The following is a 25620-nucleotide window of genomic DNA, read 5'->3' on the forward strand; positions in this document are numbered from 1 at the left end:
CTGGATTTCAGCCCCAGGAAACTGTAGATTAACTAAATCATTTCATCATCTTTACTTCTTCAGACGAAACAGGTTGTTTGGATTATAGCCACTGATGTTTTACATGGTTTAGTAGAACAGAGAAATGCACAGTTAGAAAAAGGTGCCAATCCAATATCTAAGCTTTTCCATTGTAAAAATGATAATCAATCAGTAAATATTTTGGAACTCATGACAGTCTACCACATAATAAATGAAAATCTTATAGAAATAGGCTATTTTCTACTTAATTTTGGAAAGGGTTATTTAGATCCTTCATCCAGAGTTATTTTTCCCATGTAAACTAGAAGTACAACATGCACCTCACAATGAAAACAAGTATGATGAGAGAAATGATTTGGTTTCTGAGATGAGTAAGGCAAGATAAATAAAGAGAGCAAAGTTAACCACATGCCCTGATCCCACCAGTGTGAATAAGCATTGCTTGTGCAAGTGACAGTTTGTGGGATCAAGCCTGTAAAAAATGGAAAAGACAATAGTTTGCAAAACAACTATAGAAAATGCTCTTCTAATATGTGATAATCTTTTGTACTGTCATTTTACAAATCTGTTTCCAAAGTTAAATCACAGCATAAAGATGGAGATAAGCAATGGGATGTGGTAGGATATAAAGTGGTCCAGCAATGGCAGAGGATGACACATGATGTGAAAATATGGCAGTTGTCTGCCAACTGGAATTGATGCTGGACAGAGTAGCCTATTTACGTCACATAAAATCCTTGCTTATTAGTACTGTGCAGTTACAGCATTTCGGTAATGGATTTCCCATAACTCATCTTGCATAATGTGCATTAAAATAAAGTAAAAAAACAAACAAGCAAAAACACCTTGTTGTCAGTCAAATGGAATAAACACGGAATTTTGAAAACTGAAATGAAATTACAATGAAATGAAACAATGTTTTTATTATTACTTTTCACTTTTTCATTTACTTGAATTCTACCTGGGGAAAACTACAGAAATATCAATATAATTTATTTAAAGCAAACATAAAAGTTTTGTCTGCATTTAAATTTTAAGTCAAGAAACAAATATTTGTCTTTCTTTACTTTGCTAATGAACCCAATTCTTGATATTTTCTTCAAACAAGAAAAAAGAAATCCCCATAACAAAGTCCCACCTAGACAACATTATGTAGATCAATCTGTTTGATGGTTAAAATGATTCCACAAGGGAAAAGAGCAAATGAGCAAATACAAACAAATGCCGTGCCTTGATATGCTAACCTTGACTCAATTCTGCATTGAGGACTGATCCTGCTGCTGTTAATGCCAATCCCCATTATTGGCAGCCGTGGAAGAAGGCTAGAGAAGTACATTAAATCTTTGTAGTTCAGTCTTCAGTGGAAAAGTTTCCCCTGACTACATAGTTAATATGTTTAAAAATTGAAAGTACTGTGCAAGCTTGTGAACAATGGAAGTGCTTATTCTTGCTTTTCTTTGTTCCCCTAAGGATTTCAGCCTCTTCATCTGAAAAATGCCCTCCCTTTTCAAGTTTGCACAATTCCACTTGCTCTCCCTTTTGAGTTTTTCTGCATTTGCATTCACACATTTTTCATCTCCTCCATGATCAGCTGTCAACATGGGTTTTAGGCCCCATACCACCCTTTATTTGGCTTCTGTAGCTGCTTCGTTTTAATAAAATCTTGACTTTAAAAAAAAAAAACATCAGAGATAAAAAAACAGTAGAGAACAAAGATAAAACAGAGTAGGATGAAGCCAACAACTCAATGTAGTCAGTACGGTTGCCAACTGTCTAATCACACAAACCCAAACACTCTTGCCCCGCCCCCTGCCCGGCCCCACCTCTTCTCCAAGGCCTTGGCCTACTCACTCCATCCCCCTCCCTCCCTCGCTCACTCTCCCCCACCTTCAATCACTTTCACCAGGCTGGGGCAGGGGGTTGGGGTGCGGGAATGGGTGTGGACTCTGGGCTGGGGGGGTGTGCCGAAGCGTTCGGAGTGTGGGAGGGGGCTACGGGCTGAGCCTGGGGCAGGGAGTTGGGGCGCAAGCTCTAAGAGGGAGTTTGCGTACTGGAGAGGGCTCAGGGCTGGGGCAGGGGATTGGGGTGCAGGAGGGGGCTCTGGGCTGGAGCCAAGGGATTTGGAGTGTGGGAGGAGGCTCAGGGCTGGGGCACGGGTGCGAGGTCTGGGAGGCAGTTAGGGTGCAGGAGGGGTTTCTGACCTGGGGCAGGGAGTTCGGGGTGAGGGCTCCGGCCGGGCAGCACTTACCTCGATTCCTCCCAGTCGGTGATGCAGCAGGGCTAAGGCAGGCTCCCTGCCTGTCCTGGCTCCACGCTGCTCCCAGAAGTGGCTGGCATGTCTGGCCCCTAGGCAGAGGCATGGCCAGGTAGTTCTGCATGGTGCGCACTGCCAGCACCTGGAACTGCGGCCAATGGGCACTGGGGGCAGGGGCAGCTTGTGGCACCCCCTGCGTCTCCTTTAGGGGCCACAGGAGTGTGACTGCTGCTTCCAGGAGTGGCATGGGGTCAGGACAGGCAGGGAGCCTGCCTTAGCCCCGCTGCATCGCTGGACTTCCAGTGCCTAAAATCTCCCGGTTTGGCTTGAGTAGCCTCTGGGAGATAGGGCCTGATTCCAAGAAACTCCCGGGTCCTTAGAAACACACACGTATAATTTAAAAGACTTTCTCATCAAGCTGGGGACCTGAGTCTGCTCTCATGGTACGCTGGTGTAAACCATGAATAATTTCACTGACATTACTGGAGTTCAGAAGTGTCAAACTGATCAGAGAGCTGAAATACCTTCTCCTCATATACTTAATGTACAAGATCTTTTGCATAGATCTTTTGCATAGATCTTGTCACATGTGTGTGCATGTTACCTTGGCTCTGTCACTATACAAACAATAACAACAGGAAGAAATATGAATGGGGTTTTCAAAACCAATCAGAACTGGCTCACACTGAAGTTAAAGATAAAATTTCCATTGACTTCAGTGGCAGCAGAATTAGCCCAAAGCTGAGTGCTTTAGAAATCTGACCTTATATGTTTTCTGTACTCAATATATACACAGTATTCCTCTAGCAATGTTTCTCTGATGCATTTGGTAGAATTGTGGGGGGAAAAAATTACAATTACAATTTTTAAAAAAAAATTTCCAGTTTTTGAAACTGATCTGATTTCACACTTACAAAAAGTGGCATTTTGCATTTTTTCTACTTGAAAATACGTCTGTCTAAAATAGGAAAAGGTGAAAGTAATGGGCGTTTGCTATTTCTTTCAGATAAAATTCAACTCATTTTGGGACACACACCGAAAGGTGCTGAGCGCCTGCAGCTCACATTGAAGTCAGTGGGCCAGCCACTCAACTGGTGTAAATTGTGTAGCATCATTATCTACAACGGAACTATAGCAGTTTAAACCAGCTGATGATCTGGTTTAGTAAGAGATGATGGTGCTGAGAGCCTTTCATGATGGAAATTTTAATTTCCCAAAAACTTCACAAAAGACAAAATTTCTTAGACACAAAATCACGCAAAACGATGAACATTTTGGAGCATAAATTTGCAAAAAAATTTCTCATAATTTTCACACAGCTCTAACAGGTTCACCACCTGATTTATGTGAGTAATGCTATTGCCTTCTACGGTGGTGAGGAACTTTAAAAAAAACCAACAAACCAAAAAATGCTATGTTCAAGTAACATTAATCTCTTAATTGAATCTACAGTAGCAGATAGACAAAGATTAGACTAAAGCTCCATCTGTAAACTACCCAAGTATACGTATTGTTCAGTTATCACAGAGGTCAAAGAACTGTGGTTGATTTGATTTCCCCTGTGCTACAATACCTGAATTGGGCATTAATTTAAAAATTCCATTTAAACTTCCCTTCTAACCCAAAAAATTCTGACTGTTTTTCTTTTGTGCCCTTTTCTCCTCTATTTCTGAAGTGAAAGAATTGGAAAGCAATGAAGTTAGTGATTCTCTACTGCCTCACAATTTGCGTCATCAATTGCAGGTGTGAAAAGTGATGTAAAATGCTACCAAATTGGAATGGTAGCATTTTACATTCACTTTCCACCATCTTTGCACTCACCTAAGTGATGAGACAGGATAAAATGCGTAAGAAAATCAGGCTCATTATAACTTAAATCAGCCCTGTTTGTCACTTGAGTGCTTCAGAGTTATTTATGTGTATCTTGGAGAGTTAAGGATAATCGAGGTAAGATCCCCTGAGCATCTGCCAAGCAGTCTGTTTACAAAGATTAACGTTGGACACGACTGGTAGGCAGGGTTATAGTCTAATCCATGCTATGATTGCATCCAGTCTCAGATGACAGAACCATAGAAAGCAATTTGAAACACTGTCCTCCCTGCTGCAGCTATTTACAAGAATCCCTTTCCTTTCCTCCCCAATCAGCTGTTTTCTGGCAACTGCTAAGATCTTCTTCTCCCATTGCACTGAAGGCATCCTGAGAGATTCATGGAATTTAGTGCCTGTCATTTGAAAGCTACTGGTCTAAAGTTAAGAAGGGGCACGTTCTGCACAATATCAAACCCACATAAACACTGTGAATTAGAAAGTTCCACTCAAATGTTACTGGGCTTGCATCCTGCTTGGGAGAGACTGAGAAAAGAAGCAAATTAGACAAGACTCCCCCACCCCACCACCCAGTGAAATGAGAGGGGAAGAAATAGGGAAGTAATGCCAAAATAGGTCACAAATGCAGGGAAACTGGAAAAATAAGAACAGAATGGGTAAGAAAGAAAAAATAAATATTGTAGATTTTTGTTGCCAGATAAGCTTCTGAGTGGGTTTGTGGTTTTTTTGAGCTGTTTATATTTTTGTTTTGTGTTTTTAATTAAATCATCATTTAATAAAAGTACTGGTATAAATTACAGGGGGAAAATCTCTCCATATGAATGCAACCCCCCCAAAAAACAAACAAACAAACAAACGACATTATCTTTCCATAAGAAAAGCTAAAATCCTAACCGCTCATCTTGATGACTGACCAAAAACAAGCCCATAGGTTACTCTTCCACAGCGATCATGGTTGGTCATGCTGTCCCTGAAATGTGCACCTCTGTTCCCTTCCAAACAAAACAGACAGCCCAAGGGGAGTGATGTTTTGATATGCTTGTAAACTAAACCAAATCAAAGCTGATAGGTCTAATGTAAGGAGTATGTTGTCTTCTCATTTCTCCTTTAATGTTATGATTTAATTCCTTTCTCTAAACCTCTTTGCATTGTGCCTTTAAGTGGGACCATTAATATTTTCCTATTGTAACAATTTTTGAGGGACCAGTGCAAAGAAAATGGAAGCAATTCTGTGTAAGCCTTTTAGTGATAGGAACAGAGAAGTTTCACCACCTAAGTGGTTCAGTAGTAGTAGCAAAAGGCCTACCGAAGTTTGAAGGATATGGTTTCAGCTTAGTGGCTCATAGCAAGCGTGTGAATACATTCCTAGGGCACATATTTCTGTTGCTGTGACACCTGAAACTCTTGGGGGATTAGATGTACCAAGCATCCCCTAAAAATCATTAAACCATGACAAAAAATGAATGTCATCTTCAATATTGTCTTTTTAGATTTTTTTTTAAACCTGAATTAAAAAATAGCGAACATGCCCTTCCTCCTCTTTAAGTAAACAATGTACTGTATATACTTAGAAATGAGATACTGTTAACTTTGTTAACCAATTATACCTTTTGTTATTTCATTATATGGAACTGTACACCATTATACTAAACAGATGGGCTCACATGTCCAAATTAGACAATTTCCTTTATCCTTTTCATAACCAAGTTCAACATCTGCCTCTCAAATAATTCCTAGGGCAGAGGAATGCAAATACGCCTTTGTCTCTTTAACAGGCTAATATCATAAGGTTTTGTAACATAAAGCAATGTGCTATGCTTATACAGAAGCATTTGTGTTTTCCCAATTGCCAAGGCACTGCACTGTGATTTCAGATTGGTATTGGAAATACTTTCAGCCCAAATTGCTTGCCATATTTTTAATGTTGATATATTGTAACACTCTTTTGCAAGATTCAATACATAATCATGCTACGTACAGGGACAATATTAAGGTAGGATTTGCTCATCACAAAACCAGTGAAGGAAGAAAGTGTTGCATAGATAATATTATTAGTATATATATCAGGATTGACAAACTAATGTCAATACATTTAAAGGCAGACTATTAATCAAGATTAATTCCATCTCCCAAAGTGGTGCTCCCCTTACTGTCTACAACTGATGTACACAAACGTGAAAAGTGAATGGCACATATCCTGTATCTTACCTCAGAATTGCTTGGAAGTTCTGATTCTGTGTTTGAAACAGTTTCACACAGAGGTCCATTGCTATCTTCCCCTAAAGAGCGCAGGGAAAAAAAAAATCACATGAAAATATATATTTCCCATTTAAAACCTTTTTATATTTGAAAGTGTAAGTGAAGCAAAAATTCAATGCATCAAGCTAGAAATACTAATTTTACATTAAAAAAAAATCAAAAGCCAAAGCTGGGAAATAGTTGTACTTCTCAACAACAACCAGAAACTTCCCTCACAAATGATTCCTGTAGCCTCCGAGACAAAATACTCCAAGTGTTGTGCTCAAGTTCCACTACCTCATTGTAACCTTGCAGTCACAGAAATAAATTTAACTCTGATAAATGAATGTCAGAAATCTCAGAAGATAAAATCCATTCTTGCATGGAACGTCTGATAGGATCATATCTATAAAGGTCACATATTGGGAACCCTGCTGCCCGAGTTCTGAAAATTCAATTTTCCATGAGGATATTGGCTAGAAATTGAAATTGGCCTGTCATTGTTGGGGAATCAGTGGAGTACAGCTCTGAAACTTCACAAGAGGTCTTTGTGAATCACAGATGCCTGTGTAATGGAGATATGGCGGCAGATTCAGGACAGGTAACTACAGCTCAGATTACCAAACTCTTTGTCGTTTAAAGAAAAAGTAAAAGGGACTTCATGGTGTTACTTTGACAGCAGCACTGATCGCTAGCATTACCTACCACATGTATACTCAGCCCACAATACTACTGCTTGGTGTTGATATCACTGTCATCTATTGCACCCACACCTGTGCTTGAATTGTAATACCAGAATGACTGACTGCCTCTCCTTGCTAGATGCTCTGCAAGGGCAGAGTTAATAAATATCACCATGGAGCTAGGGTTTATATTGGCCCTAACTCTAATGAGGAGGCTGTGGATTCTGTCCCTGTTTGAGTTTTTTTCTTTTATTAATGTTTAAAAGTTTAAACGTCAACTTTTTTATTATATTCAGGTTTCATTCTAAAAAAAATAATAAAATACATTTTATAGAATTTCCTTGTATTAAGAAAAAAAATTAAATATAGGAAAATTGTGTGTGTTCCACATTCTGCTACTATGAAACTGTATAGTCATATAGCTAAACAAGTATTCACTATAGGGTTGAAGTGTCAATTCAGCATTTCACTTTTACAAAAAGGCATTCATGCACAAGGTTAACAAGACAGTTTGTTTTTGGCTGTCCATGGAAAAATATGCCTTTAAAAGAAACAAGAGAAATAAGAGAATTATTTGATCCACACATTGGGGCATTTATAGAGAGGGAAGATCATCATCATTTCCCTCCATTGCCAAGAACATAGATGTGTACAGGGTCTGATTTTCAGAGGTGCTGAGCTCTTGTAGCTCCCATTCATTTGAATTTAGCTGTGGGGGCTTAGCACATCTAAAATCAAGCCTATGCAGTTTACCAGAAGCGCTTGAAGAAACACCACAGACAAACATATATTTCACTGAGTTGCTCGACAAGACGGAATGACAATTCACATCAAGTGCTGCATTATCAGCCTTTTTCCTTTCCACAAATTGTTCCAAATCTCAGTGTTGGTTTATTTGTATATTTTTTTCCTCACTAGTATAAACTAAGTAACAAATCTATTACACTTCTAGTGCCTGCAAATGTATCCATATCTGATGCCAAAATCTCATCTGGCACTCATCTGGTTTTCTCCAAAAGTTATGATAAGCAATTCAGAGTAAAAATAAATTATTTACTTTATCTTTAACAGCAAACTTAATGCTCTTAAAGTAATATGTGTCCATTTAAGCTTGTTTCTAAAATACATTCTTTATATTTTCACCATCTAAGGTGAGGAGATACTAAACAACGGACACATTAATTTACTATCACATCCAGAAGCTTCCCCATAAAACATTATCTGAGACTTGGTCTACACTTAACATTTAGCTCAATATAGCTATGTCAGGCAAGGGTGTGAAAAATCCATATGCCAACCTACGCCCAGTGTAGATGCAGCTATATCAATGGAAGAATGCTTCCACTGACCGAGTCACTGTCATTCAGGGAGGTGGTGTTCCCACAGTGTTGGTGCAAGCTCTGTCTATACGATGCAGTTATGCCAGCATAGTTAAATTTGTAGTTAGATATTTGCACAATTTGCACATACAAATTTTGTTTGTGTACCCATATTTGGAGAGCTGCACATGTACGTTTTTTGATGCAAATTTACAGGCCAGTGTTAAGGCATCCTTGAAAATTCAGCTCAGGAGTAATAGGATTATTTTCTTCCTTTCATATCCCACTATCCCTTAGGTACCACTTTGAGGACCAGACAAAACTGTGCTCTTCTCAAAATAGAGATTCATAATCCCCATGGTGAATATTTGTTTCAAAACAATAACACTAGATTTTCAGAAGTACAGACAAGGAAAAAGGCTTCAGCGCTGACCTTTTAATTCAGTACATCTTCAGCCCAGCACAAATACTTAACACACAACAGAAAACAGACCTGCATTTAACATGAGAGGCATGTCACAAAAAAGAACATTTGACTGCTTGATAGTTGTTGATAACAAGTAATTAGTATTCTTATACTTGTCCCATTTATTTGAAAAACAAAGCTGTTCATGTCACAAAATACCTAAAGAGAAAGCTGGAACTTTAGACAATGACAGTCTGGGATGAAAGCCTTACAATTTTTAATCATGTTGTATTATCACGAATGTAGAGTTGGAGAGTTTAACGCTAAATTCAAGGGAAACTTGACTCAGAGTTTAATGTAGCTGATTACATATGCTGGGAGTGAAAAGAGCTCTATCTGTTTTTGGCAGCATTTGTATTTAAACAAAAGTGTCTTTCCTTAATAGTATTAATAAGGACAATCTCTATTTCCAATCAAGAATTTACATTAGAATGTATGAGGTACATGTTATAAATTTAACATGGTTCCATCAATCTCACTGAGCTATGATCTGGTTTTATGAAATATCTATGACACAACTGATCTAAATTCCAAATGTCAACAAAGAGAGAAACTGAAAGATGACACACACAAAAGAGAACAAGGCATATTGCTGGTTAGTACAATACCTGCTGACCTTGATGGCTTGAACTTGGTGAGAACTGCGATATTATCTTTAAGGGAAAAAACATTACAATAAGAATCAAAAGCCTGAAAGTCACATCCATTTTATATCATGATACAGTTAGTACAGACCTCTCCTGTTGCAGCAGACAAAGCTGCCATAACCAGAACAAGCCATTAGAGATAAAGGGTTAACAGCTGAGCAAACAGCATGGTTTTTATAAGACTACCTCCTAAAAGAAAAATCTCTAGTGCACATTTTTGTCCTTCACCCTCTTACACAAGTATCTTATTCAGCAACCTAAAATAGCATGACAGCCACAACGGCAAGAAAAGGACAGTCACATCTACAGTAAACATTACTTCCGCTTGCCAAAGATGACAAAAAAGAATGCATTTTCCCACACATACAGAGTACAACAACAGCAGAGGCCCTGTTTTGCTGTTCAACATTCGATTGTCTAATAAAGATAAACAGAGATCTAAAATGACTGCAGATTCAAAGGAGTATGCAATGAACACATCTATTGGAAAATAAATAGACTGATTCACCTTACAATGCAGAATTCAAGCAAATAAATGGCTGTCAGCCTCTGCAATGGCTCAAGCAGTTAGGAAATAATCACAGGATAAACTACATCTATCGAAGTACACTCTAGAAAGATAAGGACACTTTTCCACATTTAAATATTAGTAAATGTTATTGCTGTTCCATAGTCAGCAACATGGGGTTTCTGAAAGAAATGACTTCCCACTGCAATTTTTCAAAAGCACCTGAGCGATTTAGGACCCTACATCCCATTGTAAGTCAACGAGACTTATGAAAACTGGATGTAGACACTTGAAAATTTTACCCCTTAATCACTATACCTCCTCCCGCCCTCCCATGGCCAAAGCTGTCACTTTGGTTGTACAAGCAGCCATTGCTTGCAGAAGGTAATAGTAGAAATGTATTGCCAACCAAATCCCAGGGCGTATTTCATTATCTGTATGTATGCACACCCACAGAATTACAGGTACTTTCCATTTCAATTTACAGATGAGTAAACTGTGTAGAGAGGTAAATGACTGCCCTACGCCTACTAAGAAAGAGATACTCAAAACCAGGATTAAGATGCAAGAGCTCCTGATTCCCAGTCCTGTGCTCAGACCTCATCAACCTCTAGCAGAAATAACATATGGAAATAATAATATAGGTAAGCCTTGGGACTACCGTCAAGGTAGTCTGCCTTTTATACCTGTTAACTTTAACAGTTAGTTAACTGTCCCTTCGAATTAGCAAAAAACTGCTGGATAAAACGTTAGTCTAGCTGCCATATTGCTTTGTGAAAGTTTTGGGTTTGGGGAAAAACACAGAAGTACGTGCACACAATATCTGTCACCCCAGATGCTATTCACTGGACGATCTACTGCAATATCTTGTCTCTGGTCATAATCAGTGTGACAGGTTCGGTCACAGAGACCCCCTTGAGACTGACACCTGACATGCTGAGATTAACTCTGAGCCCATTTTCACTGCCAGCTTGGGACTCTACAACCCTGTCTTGTTGAGCCAGACACACAAGCCTCCTGCAACACAGACCCAGGTCTGGTCCATGCCCCCAAAGACTTTAACAAAAACTGCTCAGCATGTCACCTATCTCCAGCACCCAGACACCCAGTTCCCAATGGGATCCAAGCCCCAAATAAATCCATTTTACTCTGGATAAAGCTTATACAGGGTAAACTCATAAACTGTCTGCCCTCTATAACACTGATAGAGAGATATGCACAGCTGTTTGGTCCCCCAGATATTAATCACTTACTCTGGGTTTACTAATAAGCAAAAGTGATTTTATTAAGTATAAAAAGTAGGATTTAAGTGGTTTCAAGTAATAACAAACAGAACAAAGTAAGTTACCAAGCAAAATAAAACAAAACACGCAAGTCTCAGCCTAATACATTAAGAAACTGATTACAGATAAAATCTCACCCTCAGAGATGTTCCAATAAGCTTCTTTCACAAACTAGACTCCTTCCTAGTCTGGGCCTAATCCTTTCCCCTGGTACAGTCCTTGTTAGTTCCAGCTCAGGTGGTAACTTGGGGATTTCTCATGACCAGCAGCCTCCTTTGTTCTGTTCCACCACCTTTTATATCTTTGGCACAATACGGGAATTCTTTGTCTCTCTCTGGGTTCCCACCCTTCCTTCTAAATGGAAAAGCACCAGGTTTAAGATGGATTCCAGGATCATGTGACATGTTCACATGTCCTGTGAGACTTCATTACTCACTGGCTGGAAGGAAGGCTTACAAGTAAACAAAGCCATTTACAACCAATTGTCCTAGTCAATGGGAGCCATCAAGTTTCCAAACCACCATTAATGGCCCACAGTTTGTATAATTACAATAGGACTTCAGTGTTATACTTCATATTTCTAGCTTCAGATACAAAAATCATGCATACATACAAATAGGATGAACACACTCAGTAGATTATAAGCTTTGTAATGATACCTTACAAGAGACCTTTTGTATAAAGCATATTCCAGTTACAATATATTCACACTCTTAAGCATATTTCCATAAAACACATGGAGTGCAATGTCACAATCAGTACTTGATGTTTCAGAGGAAAGGGAAACATAATGTACCTAGGATGAAATAATTGCTTTGTACAACACTCCCTAGCCATCATCATGCTCAACTAGTGAGACAGAATGTTATCCTAGAAGGTCTCTACGGTAACAGCCTTACCAAATCCTACTCATTGTTCTAGTATCATGGCCTGTTCTGACACAAAAAGTAAATTAAAATTCACATCATGATAACTTACTGAGTCAATGAATTATTTATCAATAGTTTGTCTTCTGTGCACTAAGGAACACAGTGGAATCTGTGCCAAACTTACGAGTGAGTCATGGTTTGACTCATTTCTATCTTTGACCCAGGCGTCTGATTCAGTATTGTCACTCAAAAAGAGAGGCATGCCCAACAAACACTGCTCAGGTTTAAGGTCACCAGAAAAACATAAATGTTTATAGGAAACCCAGATGCACAGAGATCATTCAATAAATGTTTACTCCACAATTCTGAGTAGTGAGAGAGAGAACAAAAAACATTACTGGCTAATACAAAGATATAATGAAATGGCCACAAATCAAAAGAACACTGACAACCAGTCAGAGCCCCAATATGGACCTTCCTTTCAAGAGGGTCAATCAAATGTAGCATCCTTTTATTATAAATATCTTTAAAAATACTATAGGGATAGACTGTGACTTTGAGTATTTGCCTGCAAAAGAACACCCTGGGCCCCCTTTCATAGGCTCCCTGGACTTTGGGTCCAGGTGCATAGCAGGTAGGTCACCCCGGACCTCTAGAGCAGGTGGGCTGGGAGAGGTGGATCTCTGACTCCATTCAGCATGCTGACCAGCACACTTAAGTTAATGTGGGGAGTGTTGCAACTTGCTGCTTGCATAAGCAATAAATTACTATCTGAATCTCTGCAAGGGAGAAGCAAAGAGTGAACTGTGCCTCTGAAGCATGTCTCTGAGACACAATGCCTCCTTGGATTACTCCTAACTGGTGATTTACACACATTCAGAGCTGTGCCTTAATACACAATCTATTTCTTAGTAGATTTAAAAAACATTGTTTGAGTTCTTAGTGATGTCAACATGATTTATTATGTTTGTCTTGCTGCACATAGAGCCAAGCTTACCTTGGTACAGCTTCACTGAAATCAATAGAGTTATGGATGAATTTAGCCCTTTAACTTAAGCATGTGCCCCCAACTCAATTTCACATACACACACAGAAACTGAGGTACTGGATCTACTCTCCTTAAGTAAATTTTTTATAAATCATACTGTTCAGCCCTAAAAGCTACTGCAATCCCCTGTATAAGCAATCATTATATTCTTGAAAAGCTGGCCCAATTTTCAAACGAATACATACACAAAACACAGACAGAGCCAGTAGCACAGCCTCCCTTAAAGATATGATTAAGAAGCTAGCACATCTGAACTGACACTTATAAATAATCTATAATTAATAAATAATAATTTATTGCTAATCAGGTTTTCTCTCTCCCTCTTTCCAGGGACTGCAGAGATGTCCAGTTAACACAGCAGTTAAAAATAATATAGCCTCATATAAAGGGCCCTTGTATCAAAATAACTGAATTGCTACCATATAATACATTAATATTGTACGTAAATAAGCTACAAGAAAATGTTATGTTTCTAAATCAGCAGAAATATAAACAAAGCGTAAGGAAGGAACGGAAATCACCTCTTATGTTCCTCATGTGAATTCATGATAACATAGTTGATGCAAAACCTCTCTTAGCTAGAGATACCTGTTTTCCTGAGCAGCTAGGAATAAGATGCTGCTATAGACATTTACATTGGTACCGCTATTTTGTAATGCAATATTAGTACTGTACTGCGTGTCCCATCTCTAAAAACCAAGCCCAAATTAACCTTAAATATACTCACTCTCTACAGTGAATGCAGGGGTAAATTCTGCTCTCACATCAGTGTAAATCCAGAGTAACTCCATTAGCAGCGGCAGCAGGAGGCATCCCAGATGACTCAGGAAGAGGCCTTGAGGGTGAACATGCTAGAGTAGGAGCTGTGTCTCCCTTTTAAAGGGTGTAGCCAGTGTTATCTGCTGCACTGACACTTTCATTTACAAAAAGTGCTTTATTTTTAAGCTTCGCGACAAACAAACCTCCTGAATTGTTCCAAAGAACAAAGTGTTACTCACATAGAAGAAACAAAACTTACAAGAATGATAGTGTAACAAGGCATCAACATACCGGAGCGAGACAGAGGCATTATTCCCAGTGCTAACAAAATCTCATTTGTCATTTTAGAAAGAATGCCAAGGGCAGCTCCAACATGTTAAATTGATGCAATCCAGAACAATATGTCAGAAAGAAAAAGTCTATCATTGTGCAATGTCTTTGATCTCCTACACAGCACAGGTCAAATCTTAAAATCCTTACTCAGTTTTTAGTCAATCTTTATTCAGAAAAAATTCCCATTGCAATAAATGGGAATTTTAGCACAGACCTTGGATTTGACCCCTTGTGTCTCTCTTTCAAAGGATTATAAAACTTCCCTTTGGTATAAAAGGCATCAGCTTTGGAAAAGGTCTGTTTTTTGCAAAAACCCACAAACAAGGGTCTAGTGGCACATTACTTAAATGGTATTTTAATGTGGTGGTGTTGGCAATTCTTTTCAACATCAACCCGTATTTGAACAGCTAGCAGTGCTGGGAGTTCTTTCCAATGTGAGCTATAATAAAATATCATTCCGTACATATTATATGTCACAGGTATCATCAGCTGATCATAGTGCAAAATGATACACATCTACATTGATCAATGACAGTTCCAAAAAGGAATATTCTTAATTGTGGTATTGGACATAGGGAGAACCTATAGTATTTTTAAACTGCTAGACATTTAGGGGGTATTTTAAATAAAGGGGAAACAAGATGCTGAAGAAGCCTCCCAAGGGTGGAGTGGCAAAATACCAAACTCTGGAATTCCTGAAAACAGATATAATTGTGCATTTCAGCTGTAACAAGTACTATGCACTTGTTTTCACTGTAGTGTACTGTTTACATCTTCTCTGCCCTCAGGGCCAGATGTTTCTATTACTATGTGGCTGCACAAGAAGATGAAAATGCTCTGGATACCTGCTTAACTTGCACACATAGAGATGTGCCAAGGACCACCCCAGTCTTTATATTCAAGAGAAGAGGTTCTGCATGAGCATGCAGCCATGATATACTGCATACTCCAAAGTCCACTGAAATCACTGGAGTTATATTGGTGTAAAATTGAAGTAACACAGTGGTTAATTTTATTATTATTTATTATTTGTATTAAATTGGTATATAGTGGTCTCAACCTGGTGGGGGACCCTATGCACTAGCTACTGTACAGACAGAGTAAGTAACAGTCACTGCCCCAAAAAGCTGACAGTCTTGAAGACTGTAACAGCTGGGTGTAATGAATAAGCAGAGTGAATGGGATAACAATAATAATAAAATGGTTTACACAGACTAGGTGTGTGTACAATTTGTAGATGTAATAAGATGATCAGAAGCAGTAAAGGCAAAACCAGGCCCTAGATTTACTGTTCACTAGACAAGTTTTTTGAATTTCATTCCATTTCGACATTGGAATTCAACTGGTCAGTTTCACATTATATTTGTTATTTTCCTCACTTTTTGGTTCTCAGGCTCAAGTTTGGTGATCTGTTCCATTTCTTTTACCTGACGTCTACAGAAATATAAGTAAAATACAGGACCTATGGAAGTCATTGGGAGTTTTGTCACTGACTTCAGTGGGCCAGGATTTTACCTTCTATGCTTATAATCAAAGCAGCCATAACAAAAACAGAACACCAGAAAATTGTTTTTGTTATTTTGTTTGGGATTTTTTTAAAAACAGTCTCTTTAAAACCTTCCGATTTCTATTTGGTTTTGTGAACTCCCAAATTGGAAAGCTCACGTTTTTTGCCCAAGATACTATAACAGAGATGGGATAACTTTTTGGGTACTGGCACTAGATCCCAGATCATCACAGAAAGAAATGTTTCCCATCAATCAATAAGATGATTTGGGCAATGGACCATGGTCCTCAGCGCTTACAGAATCTGATATAAGCATTAGTCTTTAAAATGAAGTGAAGTGAGCACAGACATCCAACTTGACAATGGCCTTGAAAATGGATATTTACTATACACGTGTCTATTACAGTTTTTACTTGTCAGCATGATACATTTACAGAACACTACAAATTTGCCAACTCCAGGCTCTCCAATATCCTAACTCATAGTTAAGAAAACCTCTTTGAATAGCAAACCACAGGGCACTCTATAGTTTGAGGACAGACTGTAGAAAAATTAAAAGCCTGACTATGATATATTTAGATGTGCTGCCTGCATATATGTGCCCCACCTACAGTTTTCATGGCTTGATGGTGTTCTGCTCTCTTGCCAAGTATTTGATAATGCTGAAGTTTCACAGTTACCCCTATAACCTTGCTGAGAAGGCCACGTCATCTCCTGAGATTCCGTTATAAAACTGCACCACACCTAAAGAGATTCTTGCTTCTTAACAGAACGTGCTTGGAAGCTTTTAATCAGTCACGGATACCCAAGAGGGTATAGAAAAAGGTTCTGACCATAATCAAGAACTCCATGCAGAATAATCAGTTCTTAAAATACCAGTTCTGGTAAATTAATGAAGTTTTGATATTACACGGTTATGTTCATGAGTAACCCGTACGTTCCTTTAAAATGTCTGTTTTCAAACTGAAGCCTGAAATGATCAGCATTTACACTAGCAAGATAATATGTGACCGCTGCTCTGGCTTAGAAAATACTATAATTAGTTCCTTACCCTACATTTATTCTTCATCTATAGATCTGAATGTTACTGTTGCATTACAAATGTAAAAACAAACATTCCAAGGGTTGCACAATAAGGTCCAGATTACAACTGGGTAAAAGGGCACCAGCAGACCGTTCCTCCTTGCTTACTTACTAGGGGCCAGCAACAATCAGTGGGAAGTACAAGCACTCCACTAGTATAGCACTGACAGTGGTACATGGATCCCCACAGGAGAAGGGATAGGATGAAACCAGGAACAGAATCTACAACCAGAATCTAGCCCTAATATAACTCAGTATGAAAATGAACTCAATGGCCCAAATTTTGCTCTCAGTGACAATCAGGATCCAGACACCCCAAGGCGAGAACAGAAGGTGGAAAGCCCCTGGCGGGCCGAGCCAGTTTGATTACCTGCCACATCCGCAGGTTCGGCCGATCGCGGCTCCCACTCACCGCGCTTCACTGTGACCAGCCAACGGGGGCTGCAGGAAGTGGCGCGGGCCGAGGGACGTACCGGCCGCTGCTTCCTGCAGCCCCCATTGGCTGGGCACAGTGAACCGCGGCCAGTGGGAGCCGCAATCAGCCGAACCTGCAGATGCGGCAGGTAAACAAACCAGCCGGGCCCACCAGGGGCTTTCCCTGAACAAGCAGCGTCCCAAGTTTGGGAAACACTGCAATAGGGCAATGAAGCAATCAGGCAAGGAGAGGCTACCTTCCAAGGGTAAGGAACAGCTTCCATACCAGGAGAGACTAAAAAGATTAGAGCTGTTCAGTTTAGAAAAGAGAGGACTAAGGGGGAATATGATAGAGGTCTATAAAATCATGAATTGTGTGGAAAAAGTGAATAGAGAAGTGTTATTTACCCTTTCACACAATAAAAAACCAGGAGTCACCTGATGAAATTAATACAAACAAAAGGAAGTGATTTTTCACACAACACAAACAAACCTGTTGAACTCATTGCCCAGGGATGTTGTAATGACCAAAATATAACTGGGCTCAAAAAAGAACTAGATAAGTTCATGGAGGATAGGTCCATTGATGGCTATTAGCCAAGATGGCCAGCAATGCAATCCTGTGCTCAGGGTGAACTGCCAGAAGCCAGGAGCAGAAGGCAGAGTTGGATCACTCCATAATTACCTTGTTTTGTGCACTCTCCCTGAAGTTCTGGTACAAGCCACTGTCAGAGACAGATACCAGACAAAATGGACCATTGTCTGACCCCAGTATGGTAGCTCTTGTGTTCTTTACCAGATGAAACTGACTCAAAGCACCTAGCTATTGTACAGCTCAAGAAAAAGCAACAAGAAAGCATCAAAGCACATGGGAAGAGCTTGAAACTGAAAAGAAAACCGCAGTCTTTGAAAACTAAGCATGGAGGGAGTTTTCCCCTTTGAATATTTACAGTGACTGAAGAGGAAAAATACTGCAAACTATTTTAAAATGGAAGGAGTTTTGTTAGGACATAGATATTCAGGCCTGTCTGTAAAGGCCTATATTCTAAGAATTTAGGTGTATTCTTATCACTTGGCTAGTTAGAGGTATAAAAGAAAGAATCAAAATCACTGTCTGCCAGTGTAAGGTCCTTCTCTTACTGTGACAGTCTGAGGCCCTGTGCTTAGGCTAAGGCCTTTGGCTAAGCAACAGAGGCAGCCATAAGCTGGGAAGTGAACGGTCACATCCTCACATTCCAAACTAGTCACATGGAAATCAGGTGCTATTGGGCTGTTAGGAATACAATCCTGTCCTGATAGTGCCTATCACCTCCAGAAAAAGGGAAGTGCCTAGAAGATGTAAAAGGAAACTTAGTTTGATAGCATCCTGTCTGGCAAGAACTCACTTATCAATACTAGGATGTGAAATCCTCACTTCTGTATTGTTTTGTCATTATAGTTCCCACTTTGCTATTGTTTATTGGCATGGTCTCTGTCTGGTTCTGTGATTGTTTCTGTTTGCTGTATAATTAATTTTGCTGGGTGTAAACTAATTAAGGTGGTGGGATATAATTGGTTAGCTAATCATGTTACAATATGTTAGGACTGGTTAGTTAAATTTCAGTAGAATGATTGGTTAAGGTATAGCTAAGAATATTACAATATAAATTAGGGGCAAACAGGAAGTAAGTTGGGATTTGAAAATAAGGAAAAAGGAACTTGTATTTAAGCTTGCTGGAAGTTCACCCCAATAAACATCGAATTGTTTGCACCTTTGGACTTCGGGTATTGTTGCTCTCTGTTCATGCGAGAAGGACCAGGAAAGGAAGCGGGAGAAAGAATAAGCTCTCTAACAAGTTTGAACTGAAAATTATCTAGAAACCAAGGGACAGCCTCTGGGAGTGAAACTGTCTGTTGAATACTGGATCCCCCCTATAGCTAGGGGGGTTTGCTGGGAAACTTTTTAAAATCAATAGGTAACTTATATTAGAAAAAGGATTTTATCTAATATGGAAGCGTAAAGTCATTATGTTTATTTTCTGTGTAACTTGTGTATGCTTGTTTTCTTATTATTTCATCTTTGAGTGTGTTTTTTTCTATTAAATAAATGTTTGTTTATTTAGACCACAAGCAGGTCTCTGGTGTGAAAACTGTGTGTACTGTGTATGCCCAAGTGAACAGATAACTGGTGGATTGGTTTCTTACCTTCGGCGTGACGAACCACCGGGGAACGGTCCAAGTGTTTGGTAATTAAGAACTTGGTGAGGATGGATCTGGAAACACACAGGACTGGAAGGGCTGTTGGTGTCACCCTGCAAAGAGTAACTAGGCTGATGAAAGCCAGGGTGAAACCTTATGCTTATGGGCTGGCTACTTGTGGCAGGGATCTGAACCATAGCCACATGGCACAAAGACACCCTGAAGCTACAGAGTAGGTGGTGACAGAGCTCCTGACCAGTTTGGGCGATCCCCAAAACATCACAGTCATCCCAATGTAAATCCAGAATAACTCCACTGAAGTCACTGAAGTTAGACTGGATTACACCAATGTAAAAGAGAGCAGAATTTGTTCCTAAATGGGCAGGCTCAGGAACCACCCAGGGCACTTCATCTTGGGAGTGAGAGGAGGTGTTTCTGCTACCCGCTCTTGAGAAACACACACACCTGCAGGGTTACCTCCCAAAACTTATATAGATGCCAGCCCCATCCATCTTAGGTATTTTGCAGCATCTCTAACCATGATATCTAAATACCCACATTACAAGCAGCAACACCACAACTGGCACTAACCTGAACCCTTTGCTAGCAGTTTCGGCAGAGACCCACAACTGAGACGGGGATACGGTAACTGGAGTACTTTCTCACCCCTCCAGGTCGTTCAGTGCCGGAGCTATGCAAGGAAGTTCAAACTGTGACTGCTCACATTAAGCCTGTTCTGTGGATTCTGACAATCACTGGATTTAAAAAATTTATTTGAGCATCCGTTGAAGTGAGCTGTAGCTCACGAAAGCTTTTGCTCAAATTTGTTAGTCTCTAAGGTGCCACAAGTACCCCTTTTCTTATAGCAGGAAAAGAAAGCTTTCCAGGGAAGCTTAGGAGAGACTCTCAACAAACAGGGAAGGGACTGGGCACCTCAGAGAGAAAGTAAAGAGGTGAGGTAGGAAGTGGCCTAGGGAAAACCTCAACATGAGTCAAGAAGCTGACCCTAGCAGTGCAGTACAGGACCTTAGGCTGGAACCTACAGTAGAGAATTGGACTAGATTCCCCTACCAGCCCTGAGAATGGGGTGTACAAACCTGTTACAATGGTTGCTGAGCCCAGCAAGGAGGCTGTAGGTTGAATGGAGGGCTCTCTGACGAACAGTCCCAGAGAGGCAGCAGTGCTTCTATATCCGTGGAAATTTCTCCAAATCTGGGATTTTTTTTAACAGCACGTGCCCTACAGTTTCCCAATTTGCCCTGCAATTTCCCAAGGTGAAATCTTACTCCCAAATTCCCAGATTTGGGGAAATTTCCCAGGACATAGAAGCACTAGTGCCAAAAAATTCCCAGAGTCTGGGAATATTTCGCCAGATTTGGGAAATTTTTAGCAGTAGGTTGGGAAAAATTGGCTTCACGATATAGAAGCGCTGAGAAGCAGAAGGATTTTTGTTTCTGTTAAAAACAGTTTTGGATTTTCAGTTTGGACAGCTGACCTAGGAAGGGTAGACTAAAGACTATGACCTAGCCAGAGCAGCTGAGCTGCTGAATGAGTTTCCAGATATAGGAAGTGCCACAGCACTGGAGTGACTTCAGCTAGGAAGTGCTAGCCCAGTGAGGAGCTGCCATACCTAGCGATGAGAGGGGTGTCTAGTGGTAAGTAGACTTAAGGTTAAGGTTAACCTTAAGGTTAAGGTTAAGGTCAGTCTATCATTTATTAAACCTTGGTGATATGAGAGAGTTAATTTGGACAAGCTTCAAAGCTGTTTGGAAGCAAGTATTGACAACTACAGTGTATTAGGGTCAAAACTGTCTGTACTCCATTGCCTTAATATAAGCTATATGATAACATTAAGTTTAATATTTAACTTTGTTCAAATGCATGTGTATGTCAATAAGACACCCTTTCAATTAAATACACTAAAACTAGTATTTTAAATGTCTATTTTAAAGATTTTAGGATATTAATGACTGCTGATACTGTAAAGCGCCAAAAATTAAGAGTGCTACTGTAGTATGTTGAATTCATCTAATAGCATTCAAGTCCTGATTGACACTAAAACATTACCCATTGCTGATATAAAGTCGACAGTGTGTGTGGCTGAACTGGTGCTGAACACAGTTTAACTGCAACTGTAGATCAGGACTTACCTTGTTCACCTCTGGTTCAGAAAACTATGGTTAAAATCCGTCCCCATAACTTTCTGAAATACTACAGAACGTGGTTTGTTCTGGTCTACAGCTACTGTTAAATTGTGTTCGTCAGCAGTTTGTCTGCATCCATGCTAACATTCACTATCAGCAATGGGTAATTTTCCTGGTGTAGAACTGGCAAACAAAATAGTTTTTTTCTATGACCAATGTTTAACCAGCTGTAGACTTTTACAAATCTATCACAAATGGTTGCATATCACTGGGAGTATAGTACACCTAGTAATAAGTCCTTAACCAGTATTTTAAAAACTAAGTTTCCATCCATCTTAGATATTATCCCTGACTCACATTGTTGACATTTTTGCATATTACTGCCCCTTACAGTGAAAAACAAATTTGACATTCCAAAGGTGAGATCTTGTTATAATTGCAACAAATATCCAAACAATACAAGATGATTTTTTTTCTTCCTCCCCTACATGTATACACAGGTACAACTGAGAATATCTAATTAGCTTTATCTAGGGCATTAGTGTGCGATGCAATGAAGCCTACCCGGCAATCACATCACTCCTTTAATTCAGTCTCTTGATAATAAAACAGTTAGTACCAATGTTCATTGAATTGCTATTTATCTCAAACAACATAAATCTGTAGAGAAAGCTGTTGTGTGTCAGAGATAATGTTACTGTTACATACCTTTATTTAACAATGATCAGAACCACTTGCAACTCCTTAGAAGGCTCATTACTTTTGTGAATATCTTTTATTAAAGTATCTTGGGTTGTTAACTAAATATTTGACATTTTAGTATAATTTTTAAAAACATTTTTGGTAGTTATCATTCCTTAGGATAATATCCAATCAACTGAATAAGAGTACATTGCAAGCTGCCTCATCTAGACACGTGACACTGGCCTTCCATTTTATGTAGCAGCTGTTCAATATTGCAAGTGCAAACTTTACACAGTAAGAACAGCCAAGAATGTCTGATGGATGAAAGAAAAGGAGTACTTGTGGCACCTTAGAGACTAACCAATTTATTTGAGCATAAACTAAGCTAAGCTAAGCTTATGCTCAAATAAATTGGTTAGTCTCTAAGGTGCCACAAGTACTCCTTTTCTTTTTGCGAATACAGACTAACACGGCTGTTACTCTGAAACCTGTCATGATGGATGAAATACGCTCATTTAGAAAAGCTTCTCTCAGTGCTTAATCTTATCTCCGGGGCAACAGCAACAAACCTCTTATGCTCCAGTTCAACATCCTGTAGTTAAGGAGTGTTGACTAAAGCCAACTAGTCTGCATTTACAGTGCTTTTCAGACTTTATTTCTAAAGTATTTAAATTTTTTAGTAGTATAAAAAGATTTGCTCAGAGGAATGTAGAGGCAGCTGCACCCTAGTAAGTCAGAAAGGATTTTTTTCCCCTTTAGCTACATGATATATTCTTGGCACCTCTGCAGCTGTGGATGGCTCAAATTGAAATGAAAATGCCATGATTCTGCTGTGTGAGGGGAGCTAAATAGCAGAAGCCACAGAAGGAAATTCAACACTCCTCTGCAACTCTTTGTGGGTGAAATTCACTGCTATTCAAAAAACCCTGGCCAATGTGTCACTTCTAAACTGAGGAGTCAAGGGGCCACAAGTGGTGGAACGGCTTTGTGCTGGGGCAATCAACAGCACTGCATTTGGGGAAGAGTGTGAATTAACCAGTGAACTGTGTGTGCAAACTGTGTGGATGTGATAGCCACAAATGCCAAAACTGATGGCTTACATTACATAATGAAGTACTTTAGTATGAAGATTATGTTGCTAATGCAGATGTGTACTGTACTGGTATTCTGCCCTGGAGCATGCTGCTGTTTGCTAAGCCAGGTAAGAATTGAAAAGTGCTGGGGACACGATGCATTTTTCTTTAGATTAACAGGATTTATAGAATAGAATCATAAGTGATACAATATGGATGTGGCATACTATGATTTACATGTATTGGTAAACAAATTGCTTAACAATTTTGGCTTCTAAACTCAAAGTGCATTTTGATTTAACTACTTTATTTCTATTATAGTTCTCTAAGTCTTTAGCTAGACTGCAAAAGACAACTGCATATGATACCATCTTGCACTACAAATCTCAAAACAGATTTTCAAATGGTGTAATTTGGTCTAGTTCTATGGAAGTCAATGGAGCTACACAGACTTACTTCCAAGGTAAAACTCCAGCCCTAAATGTTTACAATGGCTTCGTTTTTTTAAACAACACACGAGTCACTTTTCAGCACTGTGGAGCGACGGGCACATCGGATGTACTGTATGTATATGAGTCAGCTGCATAGCTCAGTCTATATTTGGTAAGAGTAAGCTGCAGAAAAGATTCCCCACCCTTTTCTCTGGAGGAAACTGCCACTTGAGTGTTCATTAGCTACTGAACTAACTGCTTTACTTCAGTGTTGTATTACAGACCTCTAAGGGTTTAATGTGAAAGATTAGACCCAGATTGGCTGGGGAGCCTTCAAAGTATGTAACAGCAAACCTTTCAAACCTCTGGAAATTCTCATCACACACGCCCATACCCTCATGTCCCACCACACACATGCAAAAACACTCTCCTTCTGAAAATGCTCTCTAATATATTTTCTCCAGCTTGATGTGTATTCAGATTCCCCCCAACAGGAGTGTCAACAATACAACACCATCAATATGACTTTATTTTGTACAAGCTGACAGCATTCCACCCTTCAGCTTTACTTAGATATCTGTATCAGTCACTCTAACCTTAAAGTGTTATTTAAATGGTAGAAATCTCACAGGAAAGGCTGGTGGCTGATGGAAAAGTCAAATGTGAATTTTATTTTTTTATTTTTTTCTCCTCTGCTCACTGGTCCATAACTAATTACTAGAGGGTTTGAAAAATCCACATCTCAGGGCAAGTAAGAAGCTTTCCTGGACTAGCAAGGGGACTAATGCTATTGACCTCTGCAGCATCTGAGCTTTCATTTATTTTTTTTAAAAAGTTTCTAGCCTTTATGGTTGCAAAGATAACCATCCAGATTTGAATCACTTGCACACCAAAACAGACAGCTCCAATGTGTTTCTGCTGCTGCTGCTTGGTCTCATTAATTTTAACTGCTGCACTTCTGAACTCCCTGCTTTGAATGAATGAACTGTCCACAAGCAGATCATATTTTATACAGATTTCTTCATTATTAGAAATTGTGCAATTAATGTTGTTTTGCTGATTCTTCATAGCAAATATACAATTATTCAATATTCAGAAATCACTATTCAACCTAACTCACACAGTGTTGTTTCTGTTCCCTCATTGGATGACTTAATGTTTGCAAAGTATACTTCTGCATCCCTTCAAGAAAATTCCTTTTTGTTACAATTTTTTTTCTTGATTAAACAAATGTTGTCTAGGGGTCCATAATTTGCTTTCAGACAATATTCATCCAAACAAAATTTTGCTCAAATGGATGTTCATGGAAGTCAAGTGAAAATGTATGTACAAACATGTCACCTAACACATCACATGCACATAACATAAGGCTAACAAAGCACACCTGCTTAAAGTTAACATTAAGTGTGCTTTTAAGAGCTCTGATGAAGAAGGTTGGACTAAAACATAGGCCTAAAGTTTAAGCAGGTGCTTAACTGCTTTGCTGAACTGGGGTTTTGGTAATTAAGGCCAAACTTTTCAAATGTGGGTGTCTAAGCTTAGTGTGCAATCAATTTTACCCCTGAGTTAGCACAAGCTGTTCCTCACTACACCACATAAAGCAAGAGAGCATATGGTTTAGGCCCCACTCCTGCAGTATGTTCCACAAGGATGGTCCCTGAACTGACACATGTATAGCCCATTGCAGGATTGGGCTTTAATCACTGAATTGACTAATCTAAATGTGTAAGATGTGCAGCAATAACTATACTCCACAGACTGGTAAAAAGGCAATTTTCAGTTTACTAATTCCCTTTGTTTTTGTAAGGGAACCATTTCACTGTTGGAAAATGCTGGCAATTAAATTAATAG

The 25620-nt window shown here is 39.3% G+C and overlaps 1 protein-coding gene across 8 annotated transcripts in view; it reads right to left on the reverse strand.

The window, feature by feature from the left end:
* The window catches only part of ANO5 (anoctamin 5), a 92067-nt gene that overhangs the window by 59847 nt on the left and 6600 nt on the right, over window positions 1–25620 (reverse strand). For 2 of the 8 annotated variants that reach the window (XM_037899945.2, XM_037899946.2), the window contains exons 2-3: window positions 9417–9461; window positions 6311–6381 (exon numbers count right to left, since the gene is read on the reverse strand). In XM_037899945.2, the coding sequence (XP_037755873.1) occupies window positions 6311–6381; window positions 9417–9461 (116 nt within the window). Of the gene's footprint in view, window positions 1–6310; window positions 6382–9416; window positions 9462–13890; window positions 14261–25620 lie in introns of those variants that run through there. The other 6 variants (XM_037899947.2, XM_037899948.2, XM_027830130.3 and 3 more) reach the window with 4 other exon arrangements.

This window comes from Chelonia mydas, chromosome 6, assembly GCF_015237465.2.
Source record: "Chelonia mydas isolate rCheMyd1 chromosome 6, rCheMyd1.pri.v2, whole genome shotgun sequence".
In the NCBI taxonomy this organism is placed as follows: domain Eukaryota; kingdom Metazoa; phylum Chordata; order Testudines; family Cheloniidae; genus Chelonia; species Chelonia mydas.